The 25,268-nt window shown below is 39.1% G+C and overlaps 2 protein-coding genes across 9 annotated transcripts in view; one reads left to right on the plus strand and one right to left on the minus strand.

Annotated features, from left to right (window-relative positions):
• LOC139934376 (uncharacterized) overlaps nt 1-11,949 on the minus strand; it is a 17,288-nt gene extending 5,339 nt beyond the window's left edge. Inside the window, exon 1 of one of the 2 annotated variants that reach the window (XM_071928583.1) lies at nt 11,626-11,949. The gene's annotated coding sequence lies outside the window, so the exon portion shown is untranslated. Of the gene's footprint in view, nt 1-9; nt 130-11,625 lie in introns of those variants that run through there. The other variant, XM_071928582.1, reaches the window with a different exon arrangement.
• The window catches only part of LOC139934372 (piezo-type mechanosensitive ion channel component 1-like), a 94,277-nt gene continuing 69,238 nt past the window's right edge, over nt 230-25,268 (plus strand). For 6 of the 7 annotated variants that reach the window (XM_071928570.1, XM_071928574.1, XM_071928573.1 and 3 more), the window contains exons 1-5: nt 12,158-13,510; nt 15,581-15,676; nt 18,740-18,859; nt 19,718-19,760; nt 20,458-20,937. In XM_071928570.1, the coding sequence (XP_071784671.1) occupies nt 12,949-13,510; nt 15,581-15,676; nt 18,740-18,859; nt 19,718-19,760; nt 20,458-20,937 (1,301 nt within the window). In that variant the 5' untranslated portion in view covers nt 12,158-12,948. Of the gene's footprint in view, nt 523-12,157; nt 13,511-15,580; nt 15,677-18,739; nt 18,860-19,717; nt 19,761-20,457; nt 20,938-25,268 lie in introns of those variants that run through there. The other variant, XM_071928576.1, reaches the window with a different exon arrangement.

Genomic DNA, 25,268 nt, shown 5'->3' on the forward strand with positions numbered 1-25,268 from the left:
ATACAATACCTCTTTCTTTATATCATCTCACATATTAAGCTGAGCAGTTCCGAGCAAAAAATATCAATCAACTGTACCAACACAAACAACTGTCAGTGTAAGTGTCAGACTGTCACAAACAAAATCCACTTTGTGGGGGTTTGAAAATTGCGCCCTCACTTGATGTAATTTGCTCAATTTGATTACTAAAACATTGGACTTGGTGAACAATCATAATATTGCACACACATACATCGCGACAAAGGGTGCGTCGTGCAACTAATTAGAGCAGACACCCCAAGGCTCGTATTAAAAATAATGTCTTAAATTAGCTGAATCTCAAGAAATAACTGAGAAAGTTACACCTAGGATCAGGATAAGGTGCTGCATACCGTAAGCCCACTTTCAACGGAGCCCAGGCCCAGCCAGTGGGCTGGTGGTGTGGCCGTGATTTTTCATGCAACATGGGTTTGCTTGACATGGGAAAAGCTGCACTGTCAACAACATTGCTCAAGATTGTACTGGGAGTAACGCTACTGGCAGGTAAATAAACAAGAACTTTGCTTTATTTTATTATCGCTTGACATGCTTTAGGGCATAATTTGGTCCGGGATGGTGTTCACTTTTCCCACATTAAGTAAACATTTGTGTGTTTATTAAATTAAATCAGAAGAATATGGACCGTCACATTTTGTTTGATGAATGGGGAAAACACTGGAATGTGATTTAATATTATACAAAAAAATTCTATTGACTAATTCAGTCAGTCATACTCATTGTCAATACTGTCAGTGACTGTCAGACTACTAACACTAACGAATGTAATTGTAAAATTAATGATTGATGTTATTAATTTATACTAATATTATAATTATTTAATGTTTTTTATGTTTGTTCAGTGTTCTTGGTTTTACATCACCACTTTTTTTTACTCTAAAAATCAAAGCAAATACAAAAATGTCCGTAGGGCCAGGGCTAGTTGCGATAACGTAACCCTCCTGCTGTCGGCAGGAGGGTTACGTTATCGCAACTAGGCCAGGGCGTACTATTTTACTTACATTTGTACAACTAGTTAAAGGTTGCGGTAATTGCAACCTTAAGTCTCTCAGACGATCGGTGACACTGAAGATTAGAGGGAGGATCAAGATTCAAGGGATGTGATTATCGCAAAAGTCTTTATGAAAGAAAGGGTCTTTAATATGCATCCATTAAAAAAAAAAAAAAAATGGAGTGTAAATGTTTACCTGCCCAAAGTGAGCTCTATTGAACCTAATATGGATCATGGCACAGCCATCTTGTCTTTTCTCCCATTCAAACCAGTGCAACTAAACCGAGGCTGGAAGGGCAGCATTGGCAAGCCCCTTTTGGTATAACGAGAATCAGTTGCCCGTGGGCGTATTGTTTAGCAGTGAGTATGGCAGTCAGCAAGTATGACACAATTGACAGCTTTGAACATAAAGGACTCTGATGGTTATTGGTTATGTTAGGCCCAAACTTCAACCCTCGCGCAAATTTCAGCCTTCGCTGAGCGAGCACGCAAATTTCAGGCCTTTCGAAAGTTTTATGCTGTCAAAAATTTTGTTGTGGATCTGCTTTTGCTGCATGCTCATTGAGAGTGTCTAACCACTTATGCAACTTAAAAACAAAACAAAAAAATCTTGACAATTTAAAAGGGGTATTATTATTAATTTTAAGACCAAAACTCAAGTCAAAATGGTGATTGATTTCCAAGAACTGGGAAAGCAAGCGTACATTACGCTGCACCCTCTCAGGTCAATTAACGCAGTGCAGTTCATGGCGAGCTTGACAAATTGTAGCGCCCAAACTTTATCGTATGGGCAAATTTGCCCCAGGCAAATTTGACTCCCAAAAGCTTTAAGTTTGCGCGGCCAATCTTGAAGATTGCCTGCGCAAGCGCTGGCTAGTTAATGCCCAACAGCTACAGTGCAGTATTTAAGTGTCTATTGATAGATATTATTATTTCACTCTCTGTGTTGTATGCACGAGTGGATTAAACATTCCACAGTATGCAGTAGAGCGAGTTGTACCCAGCTGCATTACAGCGTGCATGACACGTTATCTTCATTAAATCTGATATCATGCTGATCATGAACTTATGGTGAATCATCTTCATTCAATTAATACCCCGCAATGTTGAATCAGAATGAAGTCATACCTCACGGTTTGCTGCTTGCGGCCTGGGAACGCTCAAAGTATAGTGTGATAAATTTGTGTTATTTTATTTTAATTATTCTCTTGCAACTGAGACGACCAATTGAATCCAAATTTTCACAGATTTGTTGTTTTACGTTGGGATACACTTTGAAGTGAGAATACTGGTCTTTGACAATTACCAAAGGTGTCCAGGGGTCGATTTCACAAAGAGTAAGAACTAGTCCTAACTTAGGACTGTTCCTAGAAGATATCAAAAACGTACAATGTATGGCTAGTCCTAAGTTAGGACGAGTAACTTGTCCTAAGTGGAGATAAGACTTGTCTTAAACTCTTTGTTAAATCCACCCCAGTACCTTTACTTGTAATTGATGTTTGGTATTTCACAGGCAAGGGCCCTGCCTCCTTGCCCCTGGTCATTGCCTTGGTGCCCCTTGAAATGCTCTGACAGTAGAAATGTGCAAATCCTTCAAAAAGGTGCCATTTACCAAGGAGAAAAGCCATTCCTAAAGCAGAGCATCAATCCTGGATGAAGTAAGCATCCAGAATTTTAACCCGGATATAAAATCGGTGAAGGGTAAAAACATAAAATAATAGCCTCTTTTACTGTACACTGTAGGGCATACATGCACAGTTTTAATTGCTTTTTGAGTGTCATTTTATGATTTAAGCAGCTTTGTCGTTGTACACGTATTCTAGTTTCCCGGGGAGGAAGGCATTTTATATATGTACAGTTCGTGCACACTCGGGCCTTTTATAGCGAAATATCTTTGGTTCAAATCCAGCTCTTGTCAATTTTTCTTTGGTTCTTTCAATTAATCATTTGAAAATTAAATAAATTGATAAATAAACAAAAAGAAACGAAATAAGAGTTTCACTCAAGTTTAAAGAATAAATTCAGCTGCTATTGGGGGGTGTATACTAAGTCCAGAACTTCACATCTAAAATAGGGCTTAAGAAACCTTCAAGTAGCCTATAAATATGCGTAGTGTGATTATAATTGGTTGTTAACATCCACCTCTTGGAACTATGCCTCCCCTATTTTAAAGCAATCAATGTGCTGTTTGTCATTTTCACCAAACTGAAAAGGCAGGCCTGATACTTCCGTACCCTCTGTCATTGCCTACATGTAGGTGCCCATTATAGGGTGTCCTTTATCAAGAAGAAAATGCCTTGGTGTCCTAACTGTCCTTGCTCAATCCAAAAACAAGAATACTAGGCCAAGAATACAAGCAGGCAAAAGGAAGTTTCTGAACCCTCCTCCCTCCTACCCTTAGCTTAAAGGAACACGTTGCCTTGGATCGGACGAGTTGGTCAAAACAAAAGCGTTTGTAACCGTTTTTTTTTTATAAAATGCATATGGTTGGAAAGATGTTTTAAAAGTAGAATACAATGATCCACACAAGTTTGCCTCGAAATTGCGTGGTTTTCCTTCTACTGTGCTAACTAACATGGTCGGCCATTTTTTGGGAGTCAAAATTTTGACCCCCATAAATGGCCGACGTGTTAGTCGACGAGGTAAAAGGAAAACCGTGCAATTTCGAGGCATGTTTGTGTGGATCATTGTGTTCTACTTTTACAACATCTTTCTACCCATATGCATTTTATAAAAAACGGTTACAAACGCTTTTCAAAGACCTTTTCGACCGATCCAAGGCAACGTGTACCTTTAAAATGGATTGTAACAATATTGAAAATATTGAACCAACCCCAAGTTTCAATCTTACTTGGATGTGTGCCAATACTACACCAGCTTGGAATGGTGTCCTGTAGTCATGGTAGTAGTGTCCAGGCAAAGTGGCATTTAATTTGTTATTTCCTTGTGAATGTCAAAACTGTCATGATGATAGAATCGTCAACGTTGCTTGCGGCCCTTGCAGGGCAAAACAGAAAGTTTTGGTTTCTTAAAAGGTAAGATAATTTCTAGGTGAATTTGTTTTTTTCTTTCTTCATATTGAAATGAAAAGTAAAAGTAGAAAAGATCAAAGGGCAAGACAAACAACTATATACAAACTTCACCTAATTTTGTTCAAATATAATGCAGATTTATGGCATGAATTGTGCCAAAGGATTGATAAATTTTGTTCCCAATAATAATAATTACCCTGATAATCGGCAAACAAACTAATATTTAAACAGTATTCAATGGTCAGCTACTGCAAATCATGTACTAAAAATCATACTAAAAAACTTGTAAAATAAAAAATTTGCGGTGGATGTGCGAACAAAATAATTTTAGTAAAATAAATTGTTATTATTAAAAAATGAGAAAATTAGACAAGTGGCTATCCAAACTTGCCTTATATTTGTCCGGTTGTTTTACAACCCTGTGTGCATTTCCAGCTATTAAAAGACACATCATATGAAACAAAGTGCGAAAATCATCGGTAAACATGCTTGAGAATGTAAGTGCATTGTGAATTCAGCAGCAGCAGCAGCTGCGCTGGGTGACGCCTTTCAGGGCAGACTACCAGTACAAATCAGCTAAGTTCCACACGTGCAATTAGTGAATGGAACCCAAGGTCAGTAATAATCAAACTAAGCTATGAGTGTATGGGGCGCATGTAGGTTTTGCGTTCATGGGCGCTCAACCTCGCTCGCAGACAAAGCCCTTGGATGTAGAATGCTTGGGCACAAAGGAGGCCATGCATTGAGACAGGGAACTGACTGGACAATGAGCGTAACTCCGATTGGCCTTGGAGAATTAATGCTCATTTGGTGTTTTGAATAAATTTGTGTCCAAAATATTACAATTAGGCTTTGGTAGATTTTGTTATGTTTTTGTTTGCGTGGGGGGGGGGGGCGTTCTTGTCAAAATAGAGGGTTTAAGTTTTACTACAATTTCTTTCACATGGAAATCCTTGTGTGTTTGTGCATTATATTGAATTGAATTTTAAAAAACATTTATAATTTGCTGTAAAAATATGACATTATTGAATCATGTTCTAGTTTTACCCAAGTTACAATAATTAAATAAGAAGTCAACAAATAAGTCCTCATGTATAATGCTTACTTATTTTAATTTAACCAAATAAAATGTTCAGTGGGTTTGCGTTTGCAGCAAGTAAACCTCCAAAGCAAGAGTGAAAACAAACAAAAAAGTAAAAATACTACGGTATTGATGATGCTAGAATGACTACTAAAACCGTTTTATGAGAACAATTTCAAGTGGGCCATACATACACATGTATGGTTTTTGACTCTTTAATAATTTTATGTTTTTAACATGGTAACCAGTAAGAAATTTACAGAATCTGTTTTTTCAACCTTGTGTGAGCAAAATCATTTGAAGGATTTTAGTTTGGATTTTATTGTACCAGTAAAATCTCCCAATTGGCTCCAGAGTTTGCCTTAACGGTTTCAGCAACTAGCCAGCTGGATCAGTTTGCTTGTCATTTCACTAGTCCATCACTGGTCCATATTTTAAAGACTCTGGACACTGTTGGAAATTTACAAAGACCAGTCTCAATTGGTCATCAAAATTGTGAGATAATAATGAAAGAAAAAACACCCTTGTCACACGAAGTTGTGTGCTTTCAGATGCTTGATTTCGAGACCTCAAGTTCAAAAATCTGAGGTCTCGAAATCAAATTTGTGGAAAATTACTTCTTTCTTGAAAACAACTTCACTTTACAGGGAGTTGTTTCTCACCATGTTTTAAAGTATCAACCTCTCCCCATTATTCGTTACCAAGGGTAAGGTTTTATGCTAATGATTATTTTTAGTAATTACAAACAGTGTCCACTGCCTTTAATATTGCCCACAAGAAGTTTTAGTAGCCCTGATTTTAAACATGTATTGTCAAAAATGGATCTCTCTAGTAATAGTTAAAACTGAGTTACACTCAAACACTCAATGGAAGAAATTGAGTATTTTAAACAAGTTGGTTGCATTTGAAAAGTTTAAGTAACCTACAGGGCAAGTTGAGAGGTGGTGTTTACTAGCCCACAGCAGGCCAGTGTTAAAGACACACACCGGACACTCTTGATATTTTGTCAAAGACAAGTCTTCTCACTTGGAGCATCTCAACATTATGCACAAAATAATAAACCTGTGAAAATGTGAACTCAATTGGTTGTGCAAGATGCAAGATAATAATGAAAGAAAAAAACATGGTCACACAAAGTTGTGTGCTTTCAGACGCTTGATTTTGGGACCTCAAAATCTAGTTATAGGGACTCGAAATCACATTCAAATATTTTTGTTGAAAATTACTTCTGTTTTGAAAACTACGTTACTTGAAAGGGAGCCGTTTCTCAACAGCTCTCTATGGCTCATTACCAAGTAAGTTTTTATGCTAACAATTGTTTTTAATAATTAACAATAATGTCCAGTGCCTTTAATGGCACGCCCGGAGGCCAGACCAACACCGATTCTAGCTGTAGTATTTGACCAGCGGACCATTGTTTAGTGAGAGCACTATTTATTGATTGCCCATTAAATGTAAGGCCCGAGACAAAGACTTGTCTACTGTAATTACCAAGGGCAGTGACCCATCCATGTGTAAATTAAACCAGGGTCAAAAGACTGCACAATTACTGGCTGATATTAATTTTATTGACTCTGTGCACAATCAATCTCAAGTATCGGAGTACATGATTAAGTTTTAGGTCATTAGAGCCCTTATTTGTACATATTATTCACAATTCTACCTATTAACCAATTGCCAAATGATTGAGATTGACTGGGGCTGGTACTGTAGACCTAAACTACAGTATCGCTTATTACTGGGTCAGGCCTTTCATCTTAAAGGGAAAGCAGGGAAGCAACCTTGTAAGTTTCACTCTCTAAAACAGCACCTTATAAAGGCAGTGGACACTATTGGTAATTACTCGAAATAATTATTAGTATAAAACCCTACTTGGTAGCGAGTAATGGGGAGCTGTTGATAGTATAAAACATTGTGAGAAATGGCTCTCTCTGAAGTAGCGCAGTTTTCGAGAATGAAGTAATTTGATTTCGAGACCTCAGATGGATTTGAGGTCTCGAAATCAAGCATCTGAAAGCACGCAATTTCGTGTGACAAGGGTGTTTTTTTTTTCATTATAATATCTCGCAACTTTGACAACCAATTGAGCTGAAAATTTCACAAGTTGGTTATGCATGTTGAGATAAACCAAAAGTGTCCAGTGTCTTTTTCAGCAGAGTCTGGGTTTGATTCCCCATCTTGTTACCGTAATTGCTTTGGCATTGGGATGGGACATTAAAACAAAGGTCCCATGTATTATGATTTGTAAGCAGTGCACATAGAACCCAGAATACTATTATCATGGAAGAGTAGGGGTTAAAGGAACACGTTGCCTTGGATCGGTCGATTTGGTCTTTGAAAAGTGTTTGTAATCGTTTGTTAAAAAATGCAATGGGTAGAAAGATGTTGTTAAAGTATAATACAATGATCGATACAAACATGCCTCAAAATTGCACTTTTCCCTTTACCTTGTCGGTAACACGGTCGGCCACCTATGGGAGTCAGATTTTTGACTCCCATAAACGGCCGACCGTGTTAGTTCACACAGTAAAAGGAAAACCACGCAATTTCGAGGCAAATTTGTGTGGATCATTGTATTCTACTTTTAAAACATCTTTCCAACCATATACATTTTATAAAAAAACAGTTACAAAAAAAATGTTTTTTATAGACCAACTTGTCCAATCCAAGGCAACGTGTTCCTTTTAACCTTGGTGTTTATGTAGTTCACAATCATAGCATCCTCTTGTTTACAGACTTCTTTAGACTTGCAAGCTACAGTGATTAACTTTACTTATAATGAGGTATCATTACCAAAAAATATACAGAAATAGTAATAATAGTAAACAATAATAGATGTTAAACTGGAATTGGTGATAAAGTAATTCTTTGAAAGAATATTAATTTTGGGTTAACCATTAAACCGATATGTATTAAGCACTGTATACTCTGAGTGCTTTCCTAAGTCCTGAGAAAAAATTCACCCGTAGGCTTTTAAACTCAGGTGGAGTTCGAACCTACGACCCTTGCAATTCTGAAGCAGTGTTAATACCAACTAGACCACTGAGATTGCCGGTAGCTAGAGGCAGTTCAAATCCTATGTTTTAGCAGTTTTCTAATAATAATATATTTGTATAATAAACCTCAGCAACGCTAAATATTGAAAATATCAAACACAGATACATGTATACATGTATGCACTCATCCTTCTGAATCCAGTGATTTAATACTACCCTGGATATAGGTCTGATAACCTCAGGAATGCGTGACCACCAGCACTAGAGATCCTTTCATGGTCTCCAATGACTGACTGATCATAAAACACTGTACAAAAACACAGCACCCTGTATGATCATAAAACACTGTACAAAAACACAGCACCCTGCATATCTCTGACATTGACACCAACTCATTCAATGACTTCAGGTTCATTGGTAGACAGCATGACTTGCAAGGGAGACAGACTGTACACCATTGACAAATATGTAACTCATCTTGCAAACTTGTAGTTTAAAAGGAAATTATATTTTTAAAGGAACACGTTGCCTTGGATCGGTCGAGTTGGTCTTTGAAAAGCGTTTGTAACTGTTTTTTATAAAATGGATATGAGTAGAAAGATGTTGTAAAAGTAGAATACAATGATCCACACAAACATGCCTCAAAATTGCACGATTTTCCTTTTACCTCGTCGACTAACACGGTCGGCCATTTATGGGGGTCAAATTTTTGACTCCCATAAATGGCCGACTGTGTTAGTTCGCGCAGTAAAAGGAAAACCACGCAATTTTGAGGCAAACTTGTGTGGATAATTGTATTCTACTTTTAAAACATCTTTCCAACCATATGCATTTTATAAAAAACGGTTACAAACGCTCAGTTATAGACCAACTCGTCCGATCCAAGGCAACGTGTTCCTTTAATGAGAAATCCCATCACAAGGCCGGATGGCCCGTTCAGGTTGAGGGAAACTTTCCATATTATACATTTAAAGGGTGGCTGCAGTGTTTTTTTTATTCATTTAAACGATTAAACACGACTTTTTAAACCTGAAATATTTTCTTATATTTTTTATTATCTGTGTGCATATAGAGACGTGTGCACTGTGTGGCCTGGTACCTAGGCGCGTGTAGTTAGGGAGAATCTTTTTGCCGACGATACCTTTGAATTCCCGACGTGACGTCGATGGTAGGGGGCGGTAACAATCCACAAAAAGGGGGGGGCATGACTTATCGCTAATTACGCAAGTCAGATATGTCGGGAATAAACAAACCACGTTTTATTGATGTTCAATACATATATCAGAAATAAATGACCGCAAAATTAACTGTTTTACTTTAATTCACTGCAGCATCCCTTTAAAGAAGAACCAATAACATTTTTGACTTCTGATTTTTGTGGGGGGTAAAACTCTTTTGCATTAAAAGGGTCAACTCAAGTTGCAAGATGGCAAACAAATTTAGCAAGCTACATGTAGCCAAAAGAGGGAAATCTAGCTGAATTAAAACACAGTGTTATCTGGTACTTGGTTGATCTATTTAGTTCATAACTTAGATTCAGCGACTCAAATCTTCCTCACAACTAAGATTTATTTAGAGCTGTCCGGAGACGTCAAAAATAACCACTATCCAGCTGTGCCAAGATTCTGTTCCTAACCCATCCCATTGATGCATTCTTGAGAAGCTGTGAAGATGACAGTATGATCATCCTCTCTGTCAACGCCAATCACTGGCTCCTCAGAGCTTCTTATCTATTGACTATCACGACAAAGCCTCTAGGGGGTAGGGCTAGGGTTCATATTACTCCACAGGTAGCAATCACTCTGTGGAATGAGGGTGACCCTAGTAGATCATTGGGGTTTGGATTTAAACTGTTGGAGATTATGGATTAGGTATTGTTTTACTTATTTCCCCAAAACTACAGCACCTCAGCAAGTAATATTTTCAGTGAAGCTTTCTATTATCATTATCTTCAAACTGTATAAGTTTAGTGTAAATCTGTGGACAATGTGTTTGTTGTCCTACAAAAGTTAGATAGACCCTTTAAGGGTCCCTGAAGTTAATATTGGTTAGGAATATATTTTGAGGTACAACCTAATCCTAATTCATAAAAAAAGAAAGAAAAAAAAAGACAGTGTCTGTGAATACTTTTAGTAATTGCGGTGTGAGCAGAAACTTCCAAGTTTATGTATCACAGCATGCATTATGGTATCAAAATGTTGCTCTTTTTCTTTTCTATTTTAATATGGACTTGGTGAGTGAATATTAAAAACAATGCAAATTAAATGCACATGGGAGTTAAAATTGACATTTTGTTCCCTTGAGCCAGGCACTAAACCATAGTTGCTTCATAAAAAGTTGGGGAGGTAGTGCATTCTGGCTTCTAGTGGATGATATGGACTGTGAAGGGGATAAACCCTGTTTCAGCCCCAGGAGTACAGGTGACAACCTGCCCCTTGTGGCAATGTGTCCCTGGTGGCAACGTGCCCCTGGTGACAGTGTGCCCCTGGTGACAATGTGTCCCTGGTGACAATGTGTCCCTGGTGGCAATGTGCCCCTGGTGACAATGTGTCCCTGGTGGCAATTGTGCCCCTGGTGACAATGTGTCCCTGGTGACAGTGTGCCCCTGGTGACAATGTGTCCCTGGTGACAGTGTGCCCCTGGTGACAGTGTGCCCCTGGTGACAGTGTGCCCCTGGTGACAATGTGTCCCTGGTGGCAATGTGCCCCTGGTGACAATGTGTCCCTGGTGACAGTGTGCCCCTGGTGACAGTGTGCCCCTGGTGACAGTGTGCCCCTGGTGACAATGTGTCCCTGGTGGCAATGTGCCCCTGGTGACAATGTGTCCCTGGTGACAATGTGTCCCTGGTGACAATGTGTCCCTGGTGACAGTGTGCCCCTGGTGACAATGTGTCCCTGGTGACAATGTGTCCCTGGTGACAATGTGTCCCTGGTGACAGTGTGCCCCTGGTGACAGTGTGCCCCTGGTGACAGTTTGATTTGTCATGTTAGGAGATCTCTCATGTTACAAAAAAAATAAAAAGAGAGACAGGAGGCAACCTCTTTCTGCCACACTGTCCATGCTGTATGTAAAACAAGACGAGCCCTTTATTATCTAAACATGAAGTATTTGCTTGGTAATACTCACCCACATTTAAAAAGTACTGCAAATTGACTTTTAAGCAAAATTGAGGGAAACTGACTGGGTAAATTTTGAAATGATTTTTGGGGTTGAACAAAGAATTGACTAGAGTGGGATTCGAACCAACCACCTCTGTATTAACGTGCCGACGCTCTACCAACTGAGCTATCTAGCCTTATATTGGCGGTGTCCCTAATTTATCAATGTCTTTGACTCCTAGTCAATTCTTTGTTCAACCCCTAAAATCGTTTCAAAATTTAACAAGTTACAAGATGATGCTTAGATTGTTTGATTGTCCACATCATAAAGTACAGAAATTTAGTTTCCATTGGCACATAAGCAAAAAACAATTATTAGTTAAAAGCTTACCTTTGGTGGGTTGACTCTTGTCATGCCTGTGTGAAGTTTCACGGTTTTGCTGACAGCAGGTCTAATTCGCTCGTGATTCGCATTCAGAATGATACATCATCAAACCTGTTACAGACCATCGATAAATTATGTCTGGATGGTGGAGTGTAAACAGCATCAAATGTCTGTCACTGAACATTTTGTCAACGAGTGCGCAATTTCCTTTCTAGTCGTACTTGGTTACAACTCTTATCAACAGTCCGCTGTTATATAAGCTCTCCATATCGTACTAAATTACCATAAATGATACTAACGAGTATGGACTTTATTGCTAACTATACACTAGGCCTAATTCTACAGATGGTATTGAACTTTGAAAAGTATACTCTATCCCAACAGCTCTAACCGTGAGCCTTCAGCGAGTTAATGAGTGTTTGTTTATAATATCTCTGCCATGTGCCACCTGATCAACGGAGTGGACTTTGTTAAACAAATAGACAGTCTGCAGCGTTCTCACTTTGCAGTCAGTTTACCTGTGTCGGATCGTTGAGTGAACAGGTAGTGTGCACACTGCAGGTCTGTTTGGATTGTTGGTTTGGATCGTCTTGTGCAATCCTGCCCCCAGCCAGCCATTGTACTCTTACACATGTCTTCAGGATTGTGTAATAGCTTGTATTGTGCCCTGATCCCAAGGACTTCTTATCAGGCTCATCCTTTGCTTCAGACTTGTAGTTATAAATAGGTCTCTGACTAAGTACTGTACTCAGAGCAAGCAGTGGGTTGAGAGAGGACTCCAGTACAGTATTGTTCTTGCTGAGTGTTTTGCAGGCAGAAGACTCGGGGTTAGAAACTCTTGGTGGTGTCAAATGTCTTCTTCTTATTAATGACAGTCTATTGATTATTATTCAGTTTGAATCGAGAAAAGTTCAGAGCTGTTAATTTCTTCATCATATTCATCTCAATAACATCACCTGAGGAGTGAGACTCTGACACCTTGTTCCTGATCATTCAAAGCTGTTAATTTCTTCATCCAACTTTCTGATGAAAGTACCAAACTAAGTCTCAATAACATTAACCAAAGAAGTGCTTGAACTTTGACACCTCGATCGCAAGGGATGTTGAGACTACTTACAGAAGAAGCAGCTTTGCAAATGACCTGCGTGGAGTGCCTTTAAACCATGTACTGTGACATAAAGTTCGTGACGAGGCAACTTGTTCTTTTATCGAGCGGAGGCAGTGGCTGTTGATGTTCAGGCTTACATGTAAGATGCTTCAAATGAGCTGAGCCTTGGAGGCAAACTGTGACCCACATCATCATCTTCCTCATCATCAGACTGTGGATGAATGAGAGAAACGAGAAAGATGGACGGCCAAGCGAAAGGACGATATAAGCAGCTTCACTCGGATGACTCTACAGATGAGGCTGTCGATGATATCCTATTAGAAGAAACACCCCGAGAAGGTCTTGTAGATGGGAAGAAATTTGCTGGTACGCACTCCGCACCAACGCAAAGTCTCCCCATGGAAACGGCGGCCACTTCAGGTGACCAGACTACCCAAGACGGACTCTATCATCCAATTGAGAATTCAAATGCAATGGACCCGGTTGTAGATATCGGTAATGGTGCTACACCCAAGCAACAGATTGAATCACAGGATTATTACGAACAAATGAAACCGACGTCTAATCAACCGCTGGATTCAGATCAGCGATCTGTTATGAGTCTTAGTGAACTTCCATTTTGGGATATATGGAGAAAGACGAAGGTTATGTTGAGTGCGGCGTGGGCCAAGTCCAGTAGGGGAACGTCTCGATGGTGTAGGGAGTTCAAAGAGTGGATCTTCTCCAAGTATTTCGTCACGTGGCTGCTCTTGTATTATTTGATCGGGTCGGTGCTTTTTATTGGTAAGGCAAAGGTGATACTTTAGGGTTTGCGAATACTTGTCTCATTTATTTTCTGAAGTTTTTATGACATTTTTAAATGGAATCTGTTTGAACCCACTTGGTTTACAGTTAGTCCTTCTTGTCTTGTGTGTGAACATGCTGTTTTGCAACTGAAAGCTATTTTTTATTGGGGTCGTTGCTTTTTATTGGTAAGGCAAAGGTGGCATTTTGGGGGTTTGCTAATACTTGTCATAAATGCAAATTTATTTTGTTTAATTGAAAATGGAGTTGGTTGTAACTCATTTGGTTTACAACTACATGTATTTCTTTTGTTAAAGCCCTGTTGTCTAACGACAAACATTTATAAACCATATTGTTATCCCACCCCTCCCACTTCATGATTTCTTTCTTTCACGTAGCTCTGGAAAGTATTGTGTATAAACAGACATCAGATCATGGGTTATTAAAACCAAAACTACATCACATGTTACTTTCGCAAAATGTGTACATCGATACAATGTACTGTACTGGGCATAATGTTTAGCGTCATAAATTATCATCATACGTGAGTCATGAAATGCAACTCTGGGTGCATGCACATTCATCAGATGCAGTCTGCACTTGCGTATAGCACAGGTGTAGGGGGTGTGTGCTGACAGCTAAAGGTTTAGTACATGTTGCAGTTGTGTTCAGTGGATAATGTACATGTACACACAACAAGTACATTGTGTACACGTGTACAATATTGGCATTGCATATTATATTGGCATTGCATATTCTTGTATCATGCATGGTTAACATAAAATCTTGTAGTAATAAAGGCAACAAGGCTTTTTCATAGGAAACTATGATTTATGAAAATAGTCTGAATATACTCAATATCTCTATGAATATATTGGTCACCTTTGCCCCCTCTCTCTAGGCTAAATGATCTTGATGGAATAAATCCATATTTTAATTATGTTTGTTGTCCTGGTCATGGCCTTGGTGCCCCATCAAACCTTTCTCAAAGACTGTAAGAGTTTCCACTGGAGTCGCCCTATGCAAATGAATGAAAATGGCCTTATCCTCCCAAAATTGAATTCCAGACCTGTTTTTGCTTCCACTCTACACCATCTGCGATTTCAACCCACACTCAAGTTTTCCTGGCTGGTAAAATTCACATTATTAAAAATTAACACAAAATTAACATTAATGCCCTTTTTAATATACTTGACACTATTAGTCAGAAATAAACAACTTCTCTGACCTTAGTTTGTTAATAATTAATTGAAAACATCTGATCACAACAGGTTGAACGAGGACTGAATGATATCACTAACAATTCAGCAAAACAGTTTGTTTTTGTTGATACATAAATGTACGACAAGGTTACTTGTTATCTTGTTTTGAAAAGTAGGTGCCATTTTAAGCTGAAGATGATAAGCACAGTAGATGACGCCACTTTGCTTAAAACTGTCGCCTCGTCATTTTACCTGTGAAACCAACTTAAAGCATTTCTCAACATTTGAGTAGACATGCTGACAATAATTTGAGTTGAATACATTTTTTTAAGTTACCATCAAGTTTCAAATAAGAGATGCAAAAAATTAGGGATTCTGTTATTTGCATTTAGAATGGAAATTTGAGGGTGATTGGGTGAAAAGAAAAAAAAACAAATGTTGTTTTCAGTATAAGCCTGAAAAAAAAAACCTTCTAAGGGGATGGATGCATAGTGCACTGGTCCCTTTTTAGTGCTTCTTTTCTGAAACACAAAAGTTGTTTACCTAGTTCCCTTGGGTTCAACCATAGAGCAAGAACCAAGTTCAGCTCAGGAACTTGGAAGTGTCAACTTCCAATACCCCCTGAGGGAGCTTATAATATCAAGTGTCTTCCAGCAAGCCGAAACCATCTTATTGATGATGTAATACTAATAGCCTGGCACCTAGTCATATGACAGTTTATGAAGAAATTGAGACATTAGTTCACACATTATTTATTTTATATCCAGCTTGAAGATGAAAAAACTGTTTGTTTTTACGATCTGGTGTTACAAACCAGTCTGGCGATAAAATAAACAATTTATGTTTATTTTTAATTTTCTCTTTGCAGCTTCTTTCCTTCGCTACAATGCTGTGTCCGGTGTGTACCTGCTCTGCCTACTGGCACTGCCTCTTATACCCAACCCAAGCCGGCAGACGATGTCAGGTAAGATTATATCGCGGCAGAGTTTCCCTCAATGGAGGACTATCGATATCTCGGTCGGGTGAAGAAGGTTCTGATTAGGGTATATGTTTTCCTCTGAGGACTTTTGTTAAGAAGCCAACCGGGCTAATAATTTCTGGGCTTAAAGATGCTACAAATGTATGTCAGATTTGTGGCCGATTTGACCCTAAAATTTTGATTTAAAATAGGTATTTTGATGGGGGTCGAGAGAGTTACAAGCTTTCATTTGAGCCAATGCTCGAAAAAGTCCGCCAATTTTTAGTAGCAGTGAAATAAAGTGCTCAAAATTATATCACGTGACCAATTCTTATGTGTTTTATAAGACACGTTTTAAATTTGTTGTCATTAGAGCGGGTGATACTCTTTGAAATACCATTTACTCAAAAAAATCTATTTTTTTAGTGTTTGGGGCGAAAAATCTGACATAGCATCTTTTAACAAGTTGGTTGCACATTTTGTATGCAGTTTTAAGAGGTTGTGCCCACAGCAGTTTTTATTAGACAATGTATTCCAGGCTAGTGTTAAGTGAGCCCTGGGGTATACAAATAAGTATCCCATTTGGATAGTTTGGGTAAAAATAAACTCTAGGATATTTATGGGAATTTAACAGTGTATATGGAGTTATCACTGGATTACCTTAAAGCCATTATTAGGCCTGGGCGAATTATTAGAATATCCGGTTAATGGCGAATAGGTTTTCCTATTCGTAACCGCGAATGCCTTTTTTTTCTTAACCGGATATCCGCATAGGGCGCGAATACCTATTTACAAACCGGATATTTCTGTAATTACAACCGAGTAACCGGATATTCTTTAATATCCGAATATCCGCGGACGTCGGGCGACAACTGACATGAATGTTTTCTCTGAATCCTTATGAAACTTCTATTAAAACAGCATATATTAAGTATTTAACTATGCTCACCTCCGTGAAGATTTAAAACAATGACATTTCTGACGTAATTTGTTCAAAGATTACAAAAGTTTTCCTTCACGTAGAGTCAATCACGATCAAAAGAAAAAGCAAATCGCCATCTTTAAATTAGATCCGGTCATTTTTATGAATGAACCGAGTGACACTGTCTAAAACTTATATCAATCCGCCCATATGATCTCATTCACAAACGAACAGCGCCCTCAAGCGGCAAAAAAAAAAAAAAAATTTTATTTTTTATTAAATAGCGCCCTCTAGCGGCGAAAAAATTATTCGAATATCCGGTTAATTTCGGATAGTTGGCCAGCGGTATCCGAATAACAAAATTTCACTATTCCCCCAGCACTAGCCATTATACACTTTCGGTAAACAGTATTGTCCAAGTCCCACACTTCGTGTATCACAACTTATATATAAAATAACAATCCTGTGGAAATTTAGGCTCAATCGGACATCGGAGTCGGGAGAAAATAACAGGAAAACCCACTCCTGTTTTCGCGCGTTTCGCCGTGTCATGACATGTGTTTATAACAAATCCGTAATTCTCGTTAACGAGAATTTATATTGTTTTACCGTTTTCTCAAAAAGTAAAGCATTTCATGGACTAATATTTCAAGAGAAGTCTTTCACCATTACCTTCTGTAAACCCTGTAAATTATTTGTAAATCTGTGAACTTTTTTTTTTTTTTCTGTACCGAAAGGGTCCAATGGCTTTAATGGACCCTTCCCATGAAATATGCTAATTACATTCATGCATGCGTACAGACCCTTTTGGTTGGCAAACACCATTGAGTTGTGCATTAAGCAGATGCGCAATCACGTCTGCGTCATGCACCCATTAGCCGTGTACAAAACAGCGCGATGTTCCCTCATTTTGCTAACCAAAACTTTAGTGCACACGCGCTATGTGCAATTTACATATTTCATGGGAAGGGTCTATTGGGGGAACAGTTATACCCCAATAGGGGGTAAACCCAAACAACTTTGCACCTGGAAATAAAAGCTTAGCTCCTGGATGTTTTCTACATTACTCTAACAATGCCTGACTGTAATAAATAACCACGAGGGACACTTTACATACATGACCTTGCATGCGTCCACATAACGGCAACTATAATACACTCGGCTGATATATTACAATTATCAAATATTCAGATTATATCTGGGCAGTGATTTGTCTGGCAATAACATCAAGAGCAGGAACTGGGCTCATCAGCGAGACGGTCTGGCCGATTGTTGCGTGCGGAAAGATTTTTGACTTCCGGTTTGATATCTCAAAATAAATAATTGAAGTTGAATGTTTTGTTGTGGTATAGTGCTGTGGCCTTGACATAGTCTAAGTGAACTGGGACTTGCTACATACAATACATTTTATGATTGTTAAGTTGCAAGGTTGCAATATCCGATGTTGTCATGCTACAATATACAACTCATGAATGCAAGGTTGCAAGGGGTTGCCAAATCCATGGAGGCCTCATACTTCATGGAGGCAACGAAGGTGATTGCCTCCATGCAAAACTTGTTGCCTATGCTCACAAATAATAATACAAATATTTTATATATTTCTTTTTTTCTTCTCACCCAACAAAAATCAAGAGAAAACCATCCAGAATGCACACTAGGACATTTGATTCCGGTCTTGTAAAAACAATTCTGAGCCTGGTTTCACAAAGAGTTAGGACTATATTTCGAGTTACTAGTCCTGACTTAGGACTAGCTTAAGGTTTTTAATATCTACTACGAGTTACTACATGTAGTCCTGACTTAGGACTAGCCTAAGGTTTTTTTTATCTACTTGGACTATTCCCACATGTACGTACATGTAATTTAGGACTTGTCCTAAGTTCTTTGTGAAATCGACCCCAGGCCCTTTAAACATTTTGAACAACGAGCCCTGCCGTAGACTTCACAAAACTCTTCCTAACTGAAGACTAATCTTACGACTTAGGATGAGTCCCAACCCTGCGCTGTAGCATGCAGACCTTAAGATTAATCCTAACTCGAGATAAGACGAGTCCTAACTCTTTGTGAAATCGACCACTGTGGTCTTAAGCCCTGTGGTCTTGTGGATTTTTTGCCCCTTGTTCAAGCCCTGTTGTTTTCTTTTCCAGGGAGGACAGCCATATACCTGATCATAGTGATCATCTTATCCAGCCTTGGCTGCCTCACCCAGGCAATATTTCAAACCATCCTTGCTGCTGATTCCCCTTATGGTCATGACTGGGAAGCATGTAAGTATTTAAGGGATGATACCCAAGCCTACATCTGTGTGTATGGACTATGATGGAGGTAACCCTCTGTCAGCCCAAGGAGTAGATGGAAACAGCCCCCTGGAAGAAAAGTTGATTGAGCCCACACATTGAAGTGGTCCTTCAGGTCTGTGTGTCTGGCGACTTGCATTAAAAAAATAATAAAAAACAAAAAATTGTTTTTTAAAGTTGTAGGTTCGAATCCAAACCAAGTTATATGCCTGTGATTTTGTTTTCACAGAACTCAGGTAAATTTCTGAGTATACAGTGATAACACATATCAGTGTATGGGTTAGACCAAAACTCTTATTCTTTATCCCTGATGCCAACTTAAAGAAAACGTTGCCTTGGATCAGTTTGAGTTGGTCTTTGACAAGCGTTTGTAACCTTTTTGTTATAAAATGCATGTGGTTAGAAAGATGTTTAAAAAGTAGAATACAATGATCCACACACATTTGCTTCGAAATTGCATGGTTTTCCTTTTACTTTGCGAACTAACACGGTCGGCCATCCATTTAATGGCCGACCGTGTTTGTCAACGAGGTAAAAGGACAACCACGCAATTTCAAGTGATACTTGTGTGGATCACTATATTCTACTTTTAAAATATCTTTTTAGTCAGATGCATTCTATAACAAACGGTTACATTCGCTTTTCAAAGACCAACTCGACTGATCCAAGGCAACGTGTTCCTTAAAAATACTTTGACAAAGTTTTTGCTCCTTACCATTCCTGTGTAACGCCTTTAAATTGTCTTTTTAAAATACATTTTGAGTTATGAGTTAGCTTTTAAAAAAGCAAAACAATTCAAGACCGACGTTCTACCTTTTTCATCTTCAGGTAACGGAACGGAAGTTCTATGGAGACAGTTAGGGTATCAAAGGTGAGTGAATTTCATGGCAAGTCTCAACCTTCTTGCATGTGGATTCCCGTACCATTCATTTCGAATAGTGTAAGGGCCATGTCACACAAGGCAATTTACGGGCAACCAGTTCCAGGCAGTCTTCATGAAGAAAGGGCATTAATGTTTGAATGTTTGGCTACTCCTTTCGTAGGTCGTGAGATGATTTTCGAAAAATTACTATGTGCTACCAAAGTGTTCCTGTAGCATGCAGTGCAGTTGGTTGCCTCCAAGTTGCCTGTAAAAGTTGCCTCGTGTGACAAGCTCAAACAGCAGTCTTCAATGAAGCCTATGATCGATCCTTTCTAGGCGTGCATGTCATGCGCTTAAAGAAATTCCATCTTCTGATTGTGATGTCTTTTTGTTTTTTTCAAATAATAAACCATTTATCCATCTACCCATCTATCTACACATGCGATCAGTTTAGTTGTTGAGCGAAACAGCTATCTTTATCTCTTGATGATGTTGATTTTAATTTTAATGCATATTAAATATTACATTATATATACATTATACATACTACAGCTTTCTCCAGAACACGATCAGAGCATACTGATCGAAATGTCGAGTTGAAAACCAACGGTTCTTTTCAGAACCACCCCAACTCATTAGAGATAGTCATTACATGGTGTTACCGCAAACCTTTCTATATTGATGTTGATTTTGTCTTTAAAATTAGATTGGACGAACTCTCGGCTGTATCACTCTGCCGCCTCATCCTTCCGGATGTGGTCCTCCTCATCGTCACCATCGTCGTATTCGTCGTCTGCAAGAAGCTCTTCGCTCCATCCGCCCCGCCGCCGGAGGGAACCAACCCTCAAGAAGCCAGCGGTGGAAGCAGCAGCGGCGGCAGCGGGGTTGGGGTGGTCAAGCGCCGAACGAAACAAAAGTCTGTGGTCGCCGAGGGGATCCAGTCCTTCATCGCTATGTTCCTGTGCGCTTTAGCCGCGGTCATCCTCCCGTCGGCTATATCTGGATTCTACTTTATCACGTTCCTCATGGTCATCACTTGGTGGTCGCTGTACCAGTCGTGGGGTCGTAGGTTCTACCATGTCTGTATCGTTTGGCTGCTCTACAGCGGCGCTCACATCTTGACGTTGTACCTCTACCAGTTTCCATTCTTTCAAGAAGCTGTTCCTTCAGATGGCTTCTATGCAAGGTTTGAATCGTTTAGTTCTATTTTTTTTTACTGCTACAGTTAAACCACACTGGCCCCATTTTTATAGGGCTGCTCAAGCAGAAAAACTAGCTAACCATGACAGAATATATGCTTACCAGAATTTGTTCTTGTAAGTCAGAATCTGTTCTTTCAAGAAGCTCTTCCTCCAGATAGCTTCTACGCAAGGTTTGAACCATTTAGTTCTATTTTTACAGCTACTTGTTTACTACTCTGGCCCAATTTCCATAGGGCTGCCTTATTAGCATAAAAAGTAGCTAACCATGATAGAATCCGTGCTCACTAGAATTCTGCTCTGGTAAACCAGTTTCCATTCTTTCAAGAAGCTGTTCCTCCAGATGGCTTCTATATGCATGGTTTGAACCGTTAAATTCTATGCTTTACTGCTACCGGTTTACTTCCCTTGCCCGATTTTCATAGGGCTGCTTGAGCGGCTAGCCACAGCAAAAACTATGCTTACCAGCGATATGAAATTGCACTCTGGGTCCAATGTCATAGTTCTGGCCACTGTGAAAGGCTGCGCTTACTGTGCATAGAAATATGGGCGTTACAGTGCGCTGATTTTAAACAACTCCAAGATAAGCAGAGCTATGAAATTATAGCTAACCTTTCTTATAAGATGGTTGGATAGATTGCTCTTCCCATACTGGATCTTACTAACGAACTCAAAATATCAAACACCCTTTCTGCACCTGGTGTTTTTTTCCACCATTTGGCAGCTCAATATATTGTCTACATTTTTTTCCCACCTGTCATGGTTCATGCACACATAGTTATTGTTAATACGGACACGCTTCCAGTCTCTCCGTTGCCATTTGTCCTAGAGAAACCTTTAAACAAGATTTTCATGACGCTTGAACATTTGCAGCGCTTATCGTCGGACCACTTTATTGCATTCTTAACAACCACCTGCGCTCCCTGGAGGGTGGGTAATTAGCACTGATAGATTACATGTAGAGTAAACCAATTATCGTACGTGGGATTTGAGGCATTGCATGGTGAGGTATCAATACAAATTTGGTTTGCGGTAACACCAAGCGGATAAGAGCACCGAACTCAAGCTCTGTTGCTTCGGTTCAGCAGAGTGTGGGTCCGAATCCCGGTTGTGACATTTCAAGTGTCCATGAGCAAGACATTTAACAATAACTGCTTCTCTCTACCCAGGGGTAAACGGGTACCTGTGAGGGCAGAGATGGTTCTCGTGATCCGAGTAGCGCATGTTAATGTTGCACAGACTGTTCACTCCCCAGGAAGCTGAGACGGTTTTAACGAATGAATTAAGGCCCAGTGACCAGGGGTTACAATGTTGGAAGCCCTTTGAGATGCCCTTTCGGTGTGAAAACCACTATATAAAAACTGGTTATTACTATTACTTTTGTCTTATGTTACCATCACCATGTGCAGACAGTTGCCACATAATTATCGTCTCATTGGTTCAAAACCCTCAGGATACAATGCTTAATGAACACTTAATTAAAAAAAAGAATTTGCCGAAACTTAATTATTAGAGCGAAGTCAACCCATACATATAGTGTATCAATCATTCATTTTATGGAAGAAAATATTTAATATATCAGAATCCCATGGTAATTAAAACCTTTGGAAGGCTAGTCTGGGGAATTATATTACACATCTCAGCTTCAATTCAACCATGAGAAGTAAATTACTTTTTCTTTATCCCCGATGTGATGCAAATTTAACATCTATTAAAGCGTTACGGTACCCGGTGATAAAACAACAGTTGAACACCACTTTTGTTTTTATATAGCGGGGTGTTATTATTCAGTTTGAACAAACAGTAATAGGGCCCAATTTCATAGAGCTGCTTAGCACAATAATTTGCTTAGCATAAAATTTCTTCCTTGACAAAAACAGGATTATCAACCAAATTCCATTTGTTGCATATTGCTTGTGACTGGTATTCAGCTGTTGTTTGCTTATCCTGAAAATCATGTGGAAATTTGGTTGGTAATCCTGTTTTTATCAAGGAAGAAATTGTATGCTAAGTAATTTTTTTATGCTAAGCAGCTCTATGAAACTGGGCCCTGGACTTAGTCAAGTGGTGAGTTTACTGGCCTGATGCTAAAATCACTGGCCTCAAGCCTGCGGTCCAGTGTAAAACTCGAGCCCTGTAATTGCCATAATTTCAACACTTCCTGAAATTTAGATGCCAGTCTCGGACCTTTTTAGCAGAGGTGAATCTTGTCTTGCAGGTTTTGTTCTAGCAGCCTTTCATGACAGAACATCTGTGTCTGTTCCTGAAATGAGAAAACAGCCTTAGCTGTTGAAAAGTGACAACCAACAAAAAAGAACTACTGTATTAAAATGCAAAAAAAAATAGAGATGGCCTGGTATAAATAGCCTGATGTTTGGACTCGGACAGAGTCGTTCTCTTAGACTACAGGGAAAGCCTTTCAGAAAGACTTTACCTAGGGTCGAATTGTCACGCCATTAACTTTTTTTTTTTCTTTTTTAAATACATGAATCAAACTTATATTTAAGCAGCTGGATCGAGAACAAACAAGAAAGTATTTTGTACATTTAGCTGCTGGCTATGTGAGATACTGTCTAGTCTCTGAACTCGTTTTTGTCTTTTAGTTATTTATCACGAATGACAGACAGCCATTTTTCATTCAGCATTCAACTGTAAATTTTGCATAAAATCAAGCAACACAGATAAAGCTTGCTTTTTACAACTTTTATCTTCCACCTAAAAGAGCTTTTTTGGCAAATAAAAATTTGCCATAAAATTTGCCGTAAAAAGGTCTGTGACACCAGTCTTGGCATTCCTGAGCCTCAAGTCCATTTCATGACTTTTTGTAACCGTAAATTTGGCATAAAATCAAGCGACACATATAAAGCTTGCTTTTACATCCTTTATCTTCCACCTAAAAGAGCGTTCGCAAATAATGGCAATAACAAGTCTGCAACACTAGTCTTTGTAGTCCTAAGCGTAAGTCCTTTTCATGACTGTGTAGCATTAATGGGCGTGCTGATCACCCAGGCAGTCAATCAAGCTTGACTCTGTGTAGTGTGGAGCTATTAGTCATGTGAGATGGCCCACCAGTCTGTCTCCATGCATATGGCATATTCATATTTTGGTTTAAATTAAAGCTTAAAAGCCTAATGCACATTGTAAATGTAGAAGTTGAAGTTTGCCTTTTAGAGCTGCTTTATGGTTACATGTTGTTAGACTTGTGGGCAAGTCGGTAATGGTTTGTCGTGATGATGGTCGAGCCATGTTCAGGTCTTCGCGATTGAATACTGCTCTCGCAAGCACTGGGTTTTCAGTCCCTACCTGACTGCATGAGATTTCCCTGGAATAATTCTCTGGGGTTTTACTCCCTCAAATAAAACTGAAATTTCTTCATTGGCTTTTCTATCTCCTCGTTTGGCTCTTATGCGCCTCTTTTAATTTTATGCATGAGGTACGTCACAATACTAACCCATAGCCAGGCTATGGGCGCAGCCGCTGCAAGTGGTGTGGGATGTGCACCCATAGCCTCATTTTGGGTCAGAATTATGACGTCATGCATAAATATTAAGAGAGGTGTCTTAGAGGATTGAGAATCAGATCCAGGTCCAGATGTCGTGTTTTGTAGGATCAAACCCCCATTCCCTCTTCTCCCAACCCTGTCTGGAATGTTCTTTCTTTTTTTGCCATTTCCCGCACATTATTGCTTGGACTTCATGGTGATTTTCCTTAAAGGCAGTGGACACTATCGGTAATTGTTAAAGACTAGCCTTCACAGTTGGTGTATCTCAACATTATGCATAAAATTAAAAACCTGTGAAAACTTGAGCTCAATCGGTCATCGAACTTGCGAAACAATAATGAAAGAAAAAACACCCTTGTAACACGAAGTTGTGTGCGTTGAGATGTTTGATTTCGAGCCCTCAAGTTCTAAATCTGAGATCTCGAAATCAGATTCGTGGAAAATTACTTCTTTTTCGAAAACTATGGCACTTCAGAGGGAGCCGTTTCTCACGATGTTTTATACCATCAACCTCTCCCCATTACTCTTCACCAAGAAAGGTTTTATAATAATAATTATTTTGAGTAATTACCTATAGTGTCCACTGCCTTTAAATTTGAGCCCTTCGTCTTATTGGAGTGGTTACATTTATAGAAAGCGTTTCAATTAAACCATGGGCACTTAAACTCTTTCTCCGTGATCTCGCCCAAGAATTTGTCTAAGACGGATGAAGATTACATCCACTCTATGAAATGCATTGTGTAAGAGATAAAAAGGTTTTCTCCACAAAGGGGCGGCATGAAACACTCGTTCATTTTCTTTTCAAAATCCGATTAT

Source organism: Asterias amurensis, chromosome 3, assembly GCF_032118995.1.
Source record: "Asterias amurensis chromosome 3, ASM3211899v1".
NCBI lineage: Eukaryota > Metazoa > Echinodermata > Asteroidea > Forcipulatida > Asteriidae > Asterias > Asterias amurensis.